Below are 13,298 nucleotides of genomic sequence, written 5' to 3'. Positions count from 1 at the left end.
GCTCGCTTTGCCTCAGCCATCAGCTGGGCTCAGGGTCCAAAGGAGGCAGAGGACTGTGCCCTCATGACGACCTGGGCTCCATGGGACTCACTGGGCTCCATGTCTCCATAGAGGGGACACGTACAGAAGGAGGGGCCAGTTCTTTACTCAACAATGTGGATATCCCCTGGATCTCCCTACAGAACCTGCGAGAGAGCTGGGCTTTTTATACTTTATTAATTAAGTATTTGCTGAATGATTGGAGAGGAGAGAAGAGAAAGAGCTTTATGAAGAGATGGGTGGACGGATGGATGGATGGATGGACAAACTGATGTATGGATAAATGAATGGGTGGATGTATATGTGGGTGGAGGGCTTGATGGATGATATAGGACAGATAGAAAAATAGGAAAAAAGAATTTCTAGGAGTTTCTTTTCTTTTTTTCCAGCTGCTGTTGATTACCTGGCCAAAAACGTGAGCCTGTCCACACAGCGCCGCATGAAGCTCGGGGAGCACTCGGCTGTGCTGGGACTCCTGCCAGTGGAGACTGGCCAGGCCTACTAGGGCCCCCGGGGCGACTTGCCCCAGCCCAAGTTCCAGCTCAGCCCTTACTGACTCCTGAACCTCCCAGCCTCAGTCCTCTCATCGCCCTAGGGTCCCAGGAGGCCAGGAAAGCAGCCCATTCCCTTGTCATAGCCAACCCTCGGGAGGTGTGCAGCTGGTCCCTCATTTACCTGTGGCTGGGGGCCTCCAGTGAACCCCCCACCCTGGAGTCTGCACCTTTACTTTCTCCCTATGAGGGTTCCTGGTCAGCCCACCGTCCTCTCCCAGTCAGATCCTGTCAAGGTCTCTGCCATCTCAGGTACAGAGATCGAAGCCAGCCCTCCAGGTGGGTCTCTGGCCCAGGGCTAGGACCACAACCCATTCCTCCTCTGGATGATGGGACTCCAGCAGAGAGGGAACCTGGCCCTGGGGTTTTCCCAGGGGGGACCACCCAGGAATTCTGAGGACTTCAGGACCCTCCCCACATACCTCTGTTGGGTGTAAGAAGAGACGTAGCCAGGAGGTGAGGCCATGGAGGGGTGGGGCTCGTCAGCAGTGGACCAGCCCAAGATACAGGGACCCCGTAAGGCATCCAGAAGCAGGCACTCTTATAATGAAGCCCAAGTTCCCACCTTGCCCACCCATGTGGGGCCTGGGGAGCCCACAAAACCCTCAGTTTTCGCATTCACTGGATCAGATGAGGGGTAGGGATCAGGTCTTGAGGACCCAAGTCAAGAGGTTTAGGGCAGGCTTGGAAGGGGATCGGTAACTGGGGTCCCTCTGCTTATGGGCTGCAAACCTTTATTGCCAAAGGCTTCAGCTCTGTGTATCTCTGATTTCTCACGAAGCCTCCGCAGAGACCTGAGCCCATCTCCTGCATGCTCAGTCTTCTAGGAGGGGGGCCTCCATCTGCCAGGGAGTCCCTTTAAGCTGCTGGGGGTGCAGAGGATGTCCCTGGGAGCTCTGGAGAACGGTTCTTGGACTGCAGGGACTGCCTGCCCCACAGATAATACCACAGATTCCCCTTGGCATTTGGCGGGGAGGGAACATGTCCCTGTCCCACCCGGAGTAGCATCTTTCAGTGATGATTCACTCCGCCAAGAGGCCTCTGTCTCCTGCTCCAGCACAGCTGTGCAGGGACAGATGTGGCCAGTCTTCAAGCCACCGCCCCTGGGCAGGGTGGGACGCTGCCAGCTCTGGAGAAGAGGGAGATGCCTTCCTTGGCCACTCCAGTGGCTTCCTCAAGCTCCTTTCTCTTTAGAGTTGAGACCTTTGGGGAATTATTTAAGCCCCTGACTACGCCTCCCTTGGAACTTTTCACCACCATCACCTATTTATCAAAATTATATTCATCTTCACCATCAGCATCACTGGAACCTACACTCGGATCACCCTTCCCAAGTGCTGCTGGGTAAAAAGCAGTGATGGGAGGCACAGCTCTGAATCCACAAAGACTGGACCAAATTGCTTGTCCCCACTTGAGAACAGGAGGCCACCTCTTTGCTCAACCCACATCTTGCCCACAGCCAACAAGACATTCCTAGAGAGACGGGCTGCTGCTTTGGGAGTTGAGCTGAGTTCCTCCCTGCTGGGGAGCTGGGACACGTTCCTGCATGGGCCTCACCTCTGTGAAAGATGCTCACCTGTTTCTCGTTGTCAGACGCAGTAACATCAGCTCTATTGGACCAGGCCAGGGTGGCTCGTACCTCTGGTTTAGAAGAACCTATTAATAGTTGGGGACAAACAGACTCTTTGGTAGCAGGGGACACCAGGCATGTGTGGCCCATCAAGTTCAGGCCAGGTTTCAACTGGAGCATCCACTGTAGAAGCCTTTTGGTTCTTTAAGCTCTGGACAAACAGGAAGACTGTTGTCCCTTGGTGACCCAGTCCAAGCTTCTCTAGCTGTCACAGCCAGGAAGCAGCTCTTCCTTCAACCGCAGTCTTCATCAACATTCCATGAACGGTCATCCCTTCCTCCTGAAGGCCTGGCTCAGGAACCATCTGAGTCTCTCTACCCTGTGTCGCCCAGGTGCAGGGATGTCAGGCAGGTGACATCAACACTGCTCAGCCCCACCCCCAGGAGGTGACATTCCAGTGCTGGGACCAATCCAGATCTCTGCCCCCTTATGATGAAATGGCAGTAAACCAAATGATTTCTTGTTCTGTTCAACTTCTCTGGAGTTTTCCCAGGCCACCGTCTTGGTAGAAAACGGGACTTCTTCCCCTAGGTGCCCCACTCCCGTCGCAAAGAGACCTTGGCCCAGACAGGTTTTCCCTAAAACACCATTCATTACTCCGCTTAGCCAGCTTGGGCTATAAAATTCAGTCTCACAACTTCACCAGAGAGATGATGTGGGATGAGAGGTACAAGGCCCCAAACTCCTGAGGGTTGACCACAGCCTGAGAAAGTCCTGAATCCCAGCGGCTAGGCCGCCCGGAAGCAATCCCCACCCATCCCTGTAAATAGAGTCTGTAGCAAAAGAAGATGTTCCCTCCAACTGATCATACGTAGCTGTTGGTCCTGCTTACGGGCGGCCCCTCTCCTGAGCTCATTGTACATTAGTTGGAAACGTGGTGATGTGCTGTTCGTTTATAGGGAGTTGACTTTTATATATATAAATATATATACTACAAAAGGAAAGAAAACCCCCGCAGTGCGTGTCGTGCTAGTGCCAGGGACCATCTGTAGGGATATATCTGCATATCGTGTGTTTCAAATTATACATTCCAGACTCTATTGGGTTCTTTCATTTTTATGGCTTTGCTTTTTTCATTTGGTATTTCTCTCTTGCTATGAAAAAAAAAAAAAGAAGTGATGTGTAAGAACCAGGCTATGCTTTTATACTCGTGTTTTACTTGATTTACCTTTGCCGTTTTTTGCCAGAGGACTAGGAAGGAGAAGAGGGGGGGATGCGAGAGGAGGGAGGAATGAGAGAAGTTTGCCCAGGAGAAAACCGACAAGGTCAGATTCCAGTCTGACTGTGGCTTGAGAGCAGGCCCCGTCCCAGACTTTGACTGCGCCTCCCGAGTCCATGGAGCTGGCGAAACGTCCTGAGCTTCGGATTCTGGAACTTGGCGACGCTCCGGGATTGCCCAGAAAAGACATTCCCTGGGACCTCTCTCAGACTGACGCTCTCCTCAAGCTCCCGAGTGTGCCCTTCACTATTGGATGCTTTTGGAGGTCGACTGGTCTTCTCCCCTCCTGCAGAGGCACCAAACCAAGGCCAAATGGGGTTCTCCAGCCGCCGTCGCCAAGTGCTCAGAGACATCCGTGCGTTGAATGCTTTCTCTGTCGCCTCTGCCGTGGCCCATCCCCTACCCGGGAACTACCTACATACACTCTGGATCATTCCTCCTTCCCAGTACCTGCAAGCGGCTGCTTGTGCTCGGCCCGCAGCCGGCCTCCCCGTGGAAGTGAGCGTGTGTGCATGGGCGTGTGAGCGGGGTGTGCGTGTGGACGCGAGGGTGTGTGCTTAAATATAATCGCACCATAATTTATTCAGCTATACGGAGTAGTAGACTAGAAAGAGAAACTGGCATTTGCTTTAACTACCTGCTTGTAAGCGCTTCCTCTGTAACTCAGGCGTAACTGTTATACATTAAAAGAAATTAAAAGCATTTGCAAGGCTCCGTGTACTCACTCGATCGCCATTCGGCGGCTGCCCTAAAAGGGCAGGGGTGGGGGTGGGGGTGGGGGGCGGAGGTGCTTTGACCTAATTGAGGGGGTCCGGCCAGGAACTGCCTTTCCCTCACACCCCACCGGGTCCCCCGGTGCCGAGCAGCCCTAGATACATAGTGGATACCTAATCAGTATTTGATCGATGGATGCTGTTGCGAAGCGTCTCTCTGGTAAAAACTCAGTTCTCTTCACTAGGACAAATTTTTCTGCTGCTGAGCTTAGAACCCTCTGCGGCCATCTCCATGGACACACATTTGGTGGCGTTATTGGGGAAAAATGTGCGTGAAGGATTGGTAAAGTGTTTCTATCGACCTGGTCCATCCAGCCCAGCCAAGCTGTCCAGGGCAGGACCAAGGAGGTTGAGTCTGAGACCCAGGGTCTGAGGCCAGTGGGAGGGCTGCCCCAGCATCCTCCTCCAGATGGAGTCCCTGCAGTGTGATGAGCTCTGTTCCAGCCCCCCATGAAGTCCAGGCAGCTCGTTCAGAACCAGGGCTCCCAACCACGTTCCACCCCATGTCTGTTGCCCCACCCCCCCCCCCCCCCCCAACCAGGCAATCGTCATTCAGTATGTCAGGAAGTTATGGGGGAGAGTCAAGAACTAGTCAGGTTCCACTCTTAGCTCTGCATATGACTTGCTATGGATCCCAAGATAATTTCCTCCCTGTCTCAGGCCCTAATTCCATGTATTTTTAAAAAGCAGGCCAGGTGATCTCTAAGCATCTTCCAGGCTACCATGACAATAAACCAAGCCAAGGGCTGGTCTTGAAGCAGCCCAAAAGAGTGCCTATAACGGGGAGGTGTCCAACACTAGTGCTGGGAAGGCAACTCAACATGTTGGGTGCTGAGTGTATGATGCCAAGAAACTCCCAGACAAAGCCTGCCCTTTGGGGGCCTCCAGAGAGCTCTCTGACCCCATCTTAAGCAGCTTTCCTAGGAGTCCCACTCAAAAACCTGTTTACATCCCATGGAAAACTGAAAAATATAGTCTCTGCCCTGGCACAGTACTGCCCAGAATAAAATCAGGTGTCTGCGTCTAAAGGAATAGAGAAGAATGGTCATTGGATAGAGAAGTGTATTAGTCAGCTGTTGTTGCAACAATGCTGTGTAACAAAGCAGTCTGTTCCCAGTCTCATTGCTCATACATACCTTATGGTGGATGAGTTGCACAGCCTTTCTCTGAACAAGATTTACTAGTGAGGGGAAGAGGCTCCTGAGGTGAGGGGGGACACACAGGGCAGAGAGCCCAAAGTTTCTGAGCATAATCCCATCTTTTGTGAGTTGAGTCTAGAATACCTGAAGCTTCCAGAACCATGCCCTCCACTCCAAGGCTGCCACTGACTTACTCTGAACAGAGAATTGTTTTCCTGCTCCCGATGATGTGAACAGCTATTGCAGGGAGCAGAGACTCATTCCCTCGAGGCACCAGGGAGAGGGTGTTCAGGGATCCAGTAACCTCTGCTCTCTCCTTAGAAGGAGTCAAACATGGTCCCTCAGGGGAAGCCCCCCCACGACCCCAGGTGCCCTCTGTGCCACATTAGCCACTTCTCTTGTCCTTCAAATGGAAATAAAGTCTGTCCCGTTCCGTCAGGCTACAGTGCAGCGAGCAACTCCCCCAAAGCTCGGTGGCTTAAAGCACCAAAGATGAGCTTTTTATCTGGTTCACGTTCATGTCCACTACTCATCACAGTCAGCCCGACAGAGAACAGGCATCATCGCACACATGCTGGTCGCTGGTATCAGAAGGAAAGAGAGGTGGTGACTCGGGCACTGGCTCCTGAGGCTTCTATCCAAAGCGCCCTGGGACACTTCTGCTCGCCCTCCATTGGCCAAAGCAAGTCATGTGGTCACATTGAACTTGAAGAGAGAAGGGAAGTGTAATCCATCCAGTGCCTGGGAGGTGGGAAGTGGGATTATCGGGAACAGCCCTAGGACCGCCACACCCACGTACACAGAGGCTTTCATCAGAACCAAATGAGACTAAAGATGTGAACTTGGCAACAAACATTCCCATAGCACCTGCTCTGCACTCTTCTCCATGAAGGGCTTGGGAGGTAGGGCGGGGTAAGGAGTGGCCCCAAAAGAGCAGATATAGATGGTCTCTGCTCTAAGGAAAGAGAAGACCACTTCCAGAGCCCCTGCATGAGTCCAGGTATATGCTTTTTGTCAAATCACCAGCATAATGACCTTGCAAGGTGGGAATCTCACCCTCAATGTACAGGGAAGGAACCAAGGGTCAGAGAGTTAGTCTCCTGCCCAAGCTCACACAGCTGGTTAATAGTAGATACTGTGCTCTCCAAAATAGGTCAACCATTGTCACATTTTAAAATTAAAGTGTGGAGAGATGGAACAGGAATCTTGTCTGAGGGTGGGTGCCCATGGTCTCTACCCCATAGAAACCAGGCAGGGCTGCCTTCCACAGTCTGGCTTAAACAGAGCCCACCCAGTGTCAGAGAACCCTGCAGGTCACCTTCTCACCAGCTGATGAAACACCAGCCAGGCAACCTATGGGAATCAGCAGTGGCCGCTCCCAGAATTCATATCTCATTCATTCTCTGAAGACATGAGCATGTCAGCCAGAAATATGAACTTCATAGAGAAAAGACACTAACATTTATGGTGCCTACTATAAACCAGGTGGTCCTCACCCATTATTTTAGTTAATCCTTCCAACATCCAGGTGAGATAGACATTGGGGTTCCCACTATACAGAGGTGGAGATGGACCCAGAGAAGTGAAGTAACTAGCTCAAGGCCCCCCGACTAGCAGGAGTGGAGTCAATCCCAAACCCATCTGGTCCCAGTGCCCTGTCCTTCATAGCAAGCTGCCTCCCCAACAGGACACTATGGGAACTAGGAAGACAGTGTTTCTTGAAAAATGTATCAGATGGCTAATACTAGAGTAATGCTGCATAAAAATAATAACCTAAAGACTCAGTGGCCTGCAACAAGCATTAATTCTCGCCTTCACAAGTGTGTAGATCGACCGTGGTTTGGCTAATCTATATTTGGGTGGTGTGGGAGGCAGAACTCTATGATGTCCCCTGGTGCATACTTCCAGTACAGTCCTCTGCCCTTGATTGTGGCCAGGATCTGTGAATATGACGGGACGGTCACTACCTGGACATGGTTACATTATCTGGCAAAGGTGATCGGACAGCCACTCATGATTACATCACATTATACGAGACTCCATCACAGCAGCCTGGAGTGAGATTCTCCCGCTGCCTATTAAAAAGTAGGCTGCCTGCTAGTTGTGAGAGGGCCATCGCTAGGGTGTGAGGACCCTCTCTAGGAAGCTGAGAGTGACCCTTGTCAACAGCCAGCAGGAAAGCAGGGACTTCAGTTCTACACAAAAACCCGAATTCTGCCAACACCCTGAATGGGCTTGAAAAGTCTTCCCCAGTCGAGCTTTCAGATGAGATCGCAGCCCCTGCCAAGACCTTGGTTTCAATCTGATGAGACCTGAGTAGAGGACCCTGCTAGGCTATGCACAGACAGACTTCTCACCTACAGAACCTGTGAGGTGAGGAATGGGTTGTTGTAAGCTAAGTCAGTGGTAATTTGTTATGCAGCAACAGAAAACTAATACAGACGCTCAGTTTTAAGCTCTAGATCTGACAAAATTTGTTCTGGGAGGCCCATGAAGAGTACAGCTACTGGGCCATGATTACAGATCACCAGAGTTCTAAAGGCATTTTGGGGGTCCCATTCCAAGTCCCATTCCCAGCTTCTTCTCTTTTCAGATTCACTAACAGCTCATTGACCAAGGCAAGTCTAATGGTCTAGCCCAAAGTCAAAAGTTGGGGAACTCAATTCACCCATCTTGAGGCATAGAAAGGGTATGTATGTCTATGACAGTGGAATTAAGAATTGGGACCCATTATTCAGGAAATGTAGTAAAAACAAACAAAAAACAAGCAAACAAAAAAGATCCTCTGCCTGGTTCTACCTCTTTCACTTCTCCACGGGTACACTGCTGACCAGTAAGCAATGACCTCCATGCCGCATTTGAAGCCCACGAAGCTCCCTCCCCGAGGCCTGTCAAATTTGTCTATGGAGAGAGAGCAGGCCTCCAAGAGAGGAAAGTGAGACCTTGGAAAAGTCAGGATATAGATCAGGTACCAGTATGAGGTTTTGTGGGTTATCAGGAGCAACCTCGGATAACATCGACGTGAGTAGGAGCATTCTCAGGCAGAAGGGCTTAGGTAAGAGTTGGGGTGGGGGTTGCTAGATTCCCTGAGACCATGGGCTGGACCACACCCTCCTGACCTTAGAGAACCCTTCTTTTGTGAAGCCAGGCTTGACGCCAGCCCTTTAGTTGACTATGTTTCTCTCTCACATCGATGTTTCTCTCCCTCCCTCCTTCTTTCTAAAAAATCAATAAAAACATATCCTTGGGTGAAGCTTAAAACAAAACAAAACAAAAGCATAGCTGGGATAAAGGCATGTGCTAAAAGAGGAGCTGCTGTGGCCCCCAAGGAGCCCTGCTCTTGGCCAGGGCCTTGCTCTGCGTGGGAAGGGTCACGTGTTCTCTGTATTAGCTCATTTGGTCCTCACGGTGACCCTGCGGGCTCCAAATCACCTCCTACTTTACAGAGGAGGACCCCAAGGTCTTGAGAGTAGAAGATTATCGGAGATGACACCAGAGGTGGTGGAGCCGGGATTCAAAACCAGGCGAGGAATCAGTGTCCACACTTCTAACCGCGCCGTGTGATGGAACATTTCACAGGAGTGAAGACATAGCTGTCACCTGGCTGTGACGATGACCAATGTGCCACCACGCTTGTTTCACCTGTACCCTCACCCGCCTCCCCTCCACATCCTGGGCTGCTTTTGGAGCAAATCCCAGCTCCCACATCATTTCATCTTTAACTATGTCAGCGCGCGTCTCTGGAAGCTAAGGAAGAGCCCACGTTCCTCACTGCAGGGCCTGGTGTGGAGCGGGCACGATAACTGTTTGTTGAATGAATGAACGACCTCTCAGCACCTGTCCAGAGGAAAGTATATTTACGAGTCTCTAAAAGGCAGCCGGAAGCAGTGGGAAGATGATTCCCGTAAGGCTCGGGTTCAAACCCTGGCTCTGCCCATTGCTGTGGGTATGGGACGCTGAGTGACCTCATGGACACCCTGTGAGCCCCAATTTCCTCCTCTGGAATCTGGGCATCATAACATCATGACATGCAAAGGTGCTGGGGTTGAATGAGAACATGAACGTGGGCACATGCCCAGCAGAAAGTCCGGCTGTGGCAGAGTGGCCCATGGGGACAGAGGCCTGCCAGTGTCTCATCTAGTTTCTCTGTGCCTCAGTCTCCTCATCTGTAAAATGGGATAATGTAACACCTACCTCCAAGGGCCACTGTGAAGACTGAGTTAGTCTATGTTAGAGGTTTAAAGGCTGGCACTTAGTAGGTGTTCAACATGAGTTAGGAACCATTAGAAGCCCACCGCATGGAGAAGTACCATCAGCATGACAGTCATTCTCCTGTAAGACAGAACAATTAAGAATCTAGCTGCGCTTAAGATCAGAGCAGTGGTTCTCAGCTTGGGGTGATGTCGGCCCCGCAGGAAGCGCTTGGCAGTGTTTGGAGGCCTCTTTTTGTTGTCAAAATTGGGCAAGTGGGCTGCTGCTGGCACCTGGAGGGTAGAGACCAGGGATGCTGCTAAACCTCCCGCAATGCACAGGATGGCCCCTCGACAGAGACATATCTGGACCAAAATGTCAATAGTTCAACCAGAAAAGTAAATCAAAAGATGTTAGAAAAACAGATTTAAAAAATGTGAAATCCACTCTTAGCTGGCAAGCTACAAGGACAGGTGACAGGTGCAGCTGGCTCACCCGCCATAGTTTGCTGACAACAACCAGATGAGGTAGACTTTGGCGCTACCTCATTCTAAAGATAAGGCCACCGTGTCCCAGAGAGGTTAAGGGACTTGCGTAAGGTCACACAGCCCGCTGGTGGCGAAACCAGCATTCAGTGTCAGGTAGTCGGGCCCTGGGGCCAGGCTCCCCACCAACCTGCCACGTGAGCACCGAACCCTCAGGCGAAGGAAGCCAAGCTTTTGACTTTACGGTTGGGGGAAACTGAGGACCCGAGTGGGGATCGAGACTGCAACCCACCCAGGGGCACACAGCAAGGTGGAGACTCAGAGTAGGGCCTGTGCTTCCACATTGCACAGCTTCTTCATTTGTTCCAACTAATTATCATTTGCTAAGCAGATCTGGATGTGCTGACAGGAGAGGGAGAGGTGGGGGCCGGTGGGGGGACGGGAAGGTAGGAGAGAGAAGGGCCAGGGAGCCACCGCCTCCACACGCGTCCACACGCGTCCACACGCCCGCACACACAACGGCTTCCATTTCCTGAGATGTCCACCTGCTTTTATGAATATAAGTGGATTTGTAACAAGCATTGCAGCTGCATATAAGGCATTCAGACATGGAGACAATTTTACTAGATAATAGACTATCATGCAGGATACAATTTAAATTAAAAAATGCAATTTTCACCTTGAAATGAACAAATGATTACAATTTCTATACAAATTAAGGCATTCAGCCTCTCTTTCAGTAGTGGCACCAGCCCATGAAATATGACATAATTACCATGAAATACATTTTCAAATATTTTGATTTTTGTCTGCCGCTTTTTAAAAAACATAGGCCGCCTTCTAGGTCTCCGAGTGTGTGTTGGCATTTCCCACCTTCTGGGAAAAACACATTAAAAAGAAAAACCAAAGTCCCCGAAGATGAAGTTGGCCCCCCTCGCTGCCCTCCCCTCCTCCCATCTCCTCACCCCTCAGAGTTCCCTGCCCTCCCCCGCCCCCTCCCTTGGCTCAGAGATAAAATTGAAAAAAGGCAGACGGAGGAGAGGGGACGCAGGCGACCAGCTCCAAAGCCTGAGATTTATCTAAATTGCTACGCTTATCTGAAGAATCGCATCTGTTGGTTATCGCGACGCCAGCCTCTCCAACCCTCCATCCCTCTCTTCCCTGGAAATCGGCCTCCGTCCCCAGCTCTCCCCCCTACGATGCACACCCCCTCCGCCGCCCCTCTTATTTTTTAATTATTTTTCCATTCCGTTGTCTCTTTACGGCTAGAGACCAAAGGCTGAGCAGCCGCCGCCTGTGGCTTGCTCCAGCCCACAGGGCCGGATACAAAACTTTGGGGTTCAGCGGGAGTGGACAGGGGAGGTGGCCAGTGGGTCTCGGTTCCCTGCACTCGTTCCCCGTTCCCTGGCCAAGCTGGGTGACTGAGGAAGGTCGTTCCTATTCTAATTCGTCCTGTCCCCGTGTTGTAAGCCCACCATCTCGAGCCACCGTTGCTTTGGTCTGCGCTTTGCGTGGACCTCTTAGGTCGTTAGACTGTGTCCCAGTCCCCTAAAAGCAGACTTTTGACCTTTTTTGGTCTTGGTCTTGGTCCTGAGCCCCCTGCCCTGACCCATCACCTGCTGGGCGGGTGTCATCACCCCCAATCCCCCCGGCTTGGTTCCTGTGTGTCGTGTGGGCTCAACTCAGCTCAGCCTCTCCGCCCTCGAGGGTCACTGTGGCTCTTCCTCAGCCCATCCTGGGCTAGTCCAGCCTGGCCCATGTCAGGGGCTATCCAGGATCTCTTTAGATATAAAGAAAATGCCCTAATGTTTGTCATCAGTGCTATCCCAATGCATTTAATTAACACACGCACACAGGGCAAGTCCAGGAAGAAACATTAATGATAAGAGGCACTGTCTAGAGCACCTCGCTCTTGTTTTCCAAGCTCTCCCACTTGCACTTGCTTCAACTCCACCCTGTCTCGCCACTGTCCTGTGTGGAGGCCTCACTCACTAAGGGACACACTCAGCATTTCACAGAGGAGGTAGCCAAGTATCTAGACCAAAGCAGGAAGTTAGCAAAACAATTCAAGGCCCATCAACCAAAGCCCCTTTGCCCTGTCTTCCAGCAGTTTGTTTGGAAAATACTTCATGGGACTTTGTGAACTTGGGCCACGCCCTCACCTCTGAGCCCATCCTTCCCTACACCTCACCCTCTATCCCCCTCTGGACCCCAGGGCCAGGTGAAGACTGGGTCATACTCCAGCTCAGAAAGCAGGACGGATGTCCTAGTGGAAAGAGAATGGTTTTAGGAACCAGCATCAGGAGTTTCGGAATCTCATAGCCATCTCGTCCTTGCTGTCTGATGTTGGCCACACTAATTGGTTTCTGTGCCTCAGTTTTCTCATCTGCAAAATGGAGGCGACGATACTTCTGAATGAAGGCTGTGAGAATTAACTTTGAGAGCATGCATAGGTCTTTGGCAGGCGTGAACTTTCCCCTCTCATGCTGTGGCTCCCAGCTTGCTAACAGATTTTGAAATATATTTTTAAAAATCCTTTTAGTACATCAAGAAAAGCCCAAGCTCCAAAATGTCCATCACTTAGAAACTTGTTGGTATTTGGAGATGAGCCGGGTTTCTATGCCTGAAGTAGATACCAGGGTATTGAAAGACGAATGTGAGCAACCAGAGAGGGGTGGGTGAGTTGAGAGGAGGCAGGAAGGAGAGATGGTTATTATAAGTTATTACAAATATAAGTTTTATTAAGCACCTTCTCTCTGTTACAGGCTCTTTATCTCATTGAATTCTCAGAATATTATGAAATTACTATTAATCCCATTTAACAAAGAAAGAAAACTGAGTTACAGAGAGGCTATGTTCTTTGCCCAAGATCACACAGCTGGGAAGTGGCAGAGCTGGGAGCTTAAAAAGTGCTCTACTCAGCTGTTCTAGGTAGACTAGGTGACCATCTTTTCCCAACTATTTATTTTCTTAGTAGAAAGATATAACCATATAGCATACGGTGGCCTAGGCACCAAAGGCATGTCAACAGCCAGTTGGTTGAGTATGACATGTACACAGTTACCTTAATTCTAAGGCAGAATTCACTGATGCCACATATAGGAAGCAAGGTTACCAAGCACCCCCGTGGCCCTCCGCTCTGACCACGACCCAGGGAGCCGCTGAGGCCGGAGGAGGAGGGGATGCAGAGTCAGCAGGTCAGATTCGACCTGTGGTTCTGCAAAGCCACACGTGTGGTCAGGTCAGATCATTTGGTGCCTCTGGGCCTCCA

General features: G+C 51.0%; 1 protein-coding gene across 1 annotated transcript in view; it reads left to right on the top strand.

The window, feature by feature from the left end:
* Nucleotides 1-855, top strand: part of PAX7 (paired box 7) — a 90,055-nt gene extending 89,200 nt beyond the window's left edge. Inside the window, exon 9 of the mRNA XM_016214718.2 lies at nucleotides 429-855. Within this exon, the coding sequence (XP_016070204.1) occupies nucleotides 429-544 (116 nt within the window). The 3' untranslated portion in view covers nucleotides 545-855. The remainder of the gene's footprint in view (nucleotides 1-428) is intronic.
* The last annotated feature ends 12,443 nt before the right edge of the window (nucleotides 856-13,298 follow it).

The sequence above is a fragment of the Miniopterus natalensis genome, chromosome 9 (assembly GCF_054644295.1).
Source record: "Miniopterus natalensis isolate mMinNat1 chromosome 9, mMinNat1.hap1, whole genome shotgun sequence".
Classification (NCBI taxonomy): Eukaryota; Metazoa; Chordata; class Mammalia; order Chiroptera; family Miniopteridae; genus Miniopterus; species Miniopterus natalensis.
Note: the sequence above shows the minus strand (reverse complement) of the source record. Positions and strands in the feature narration are given on the sequence as shown.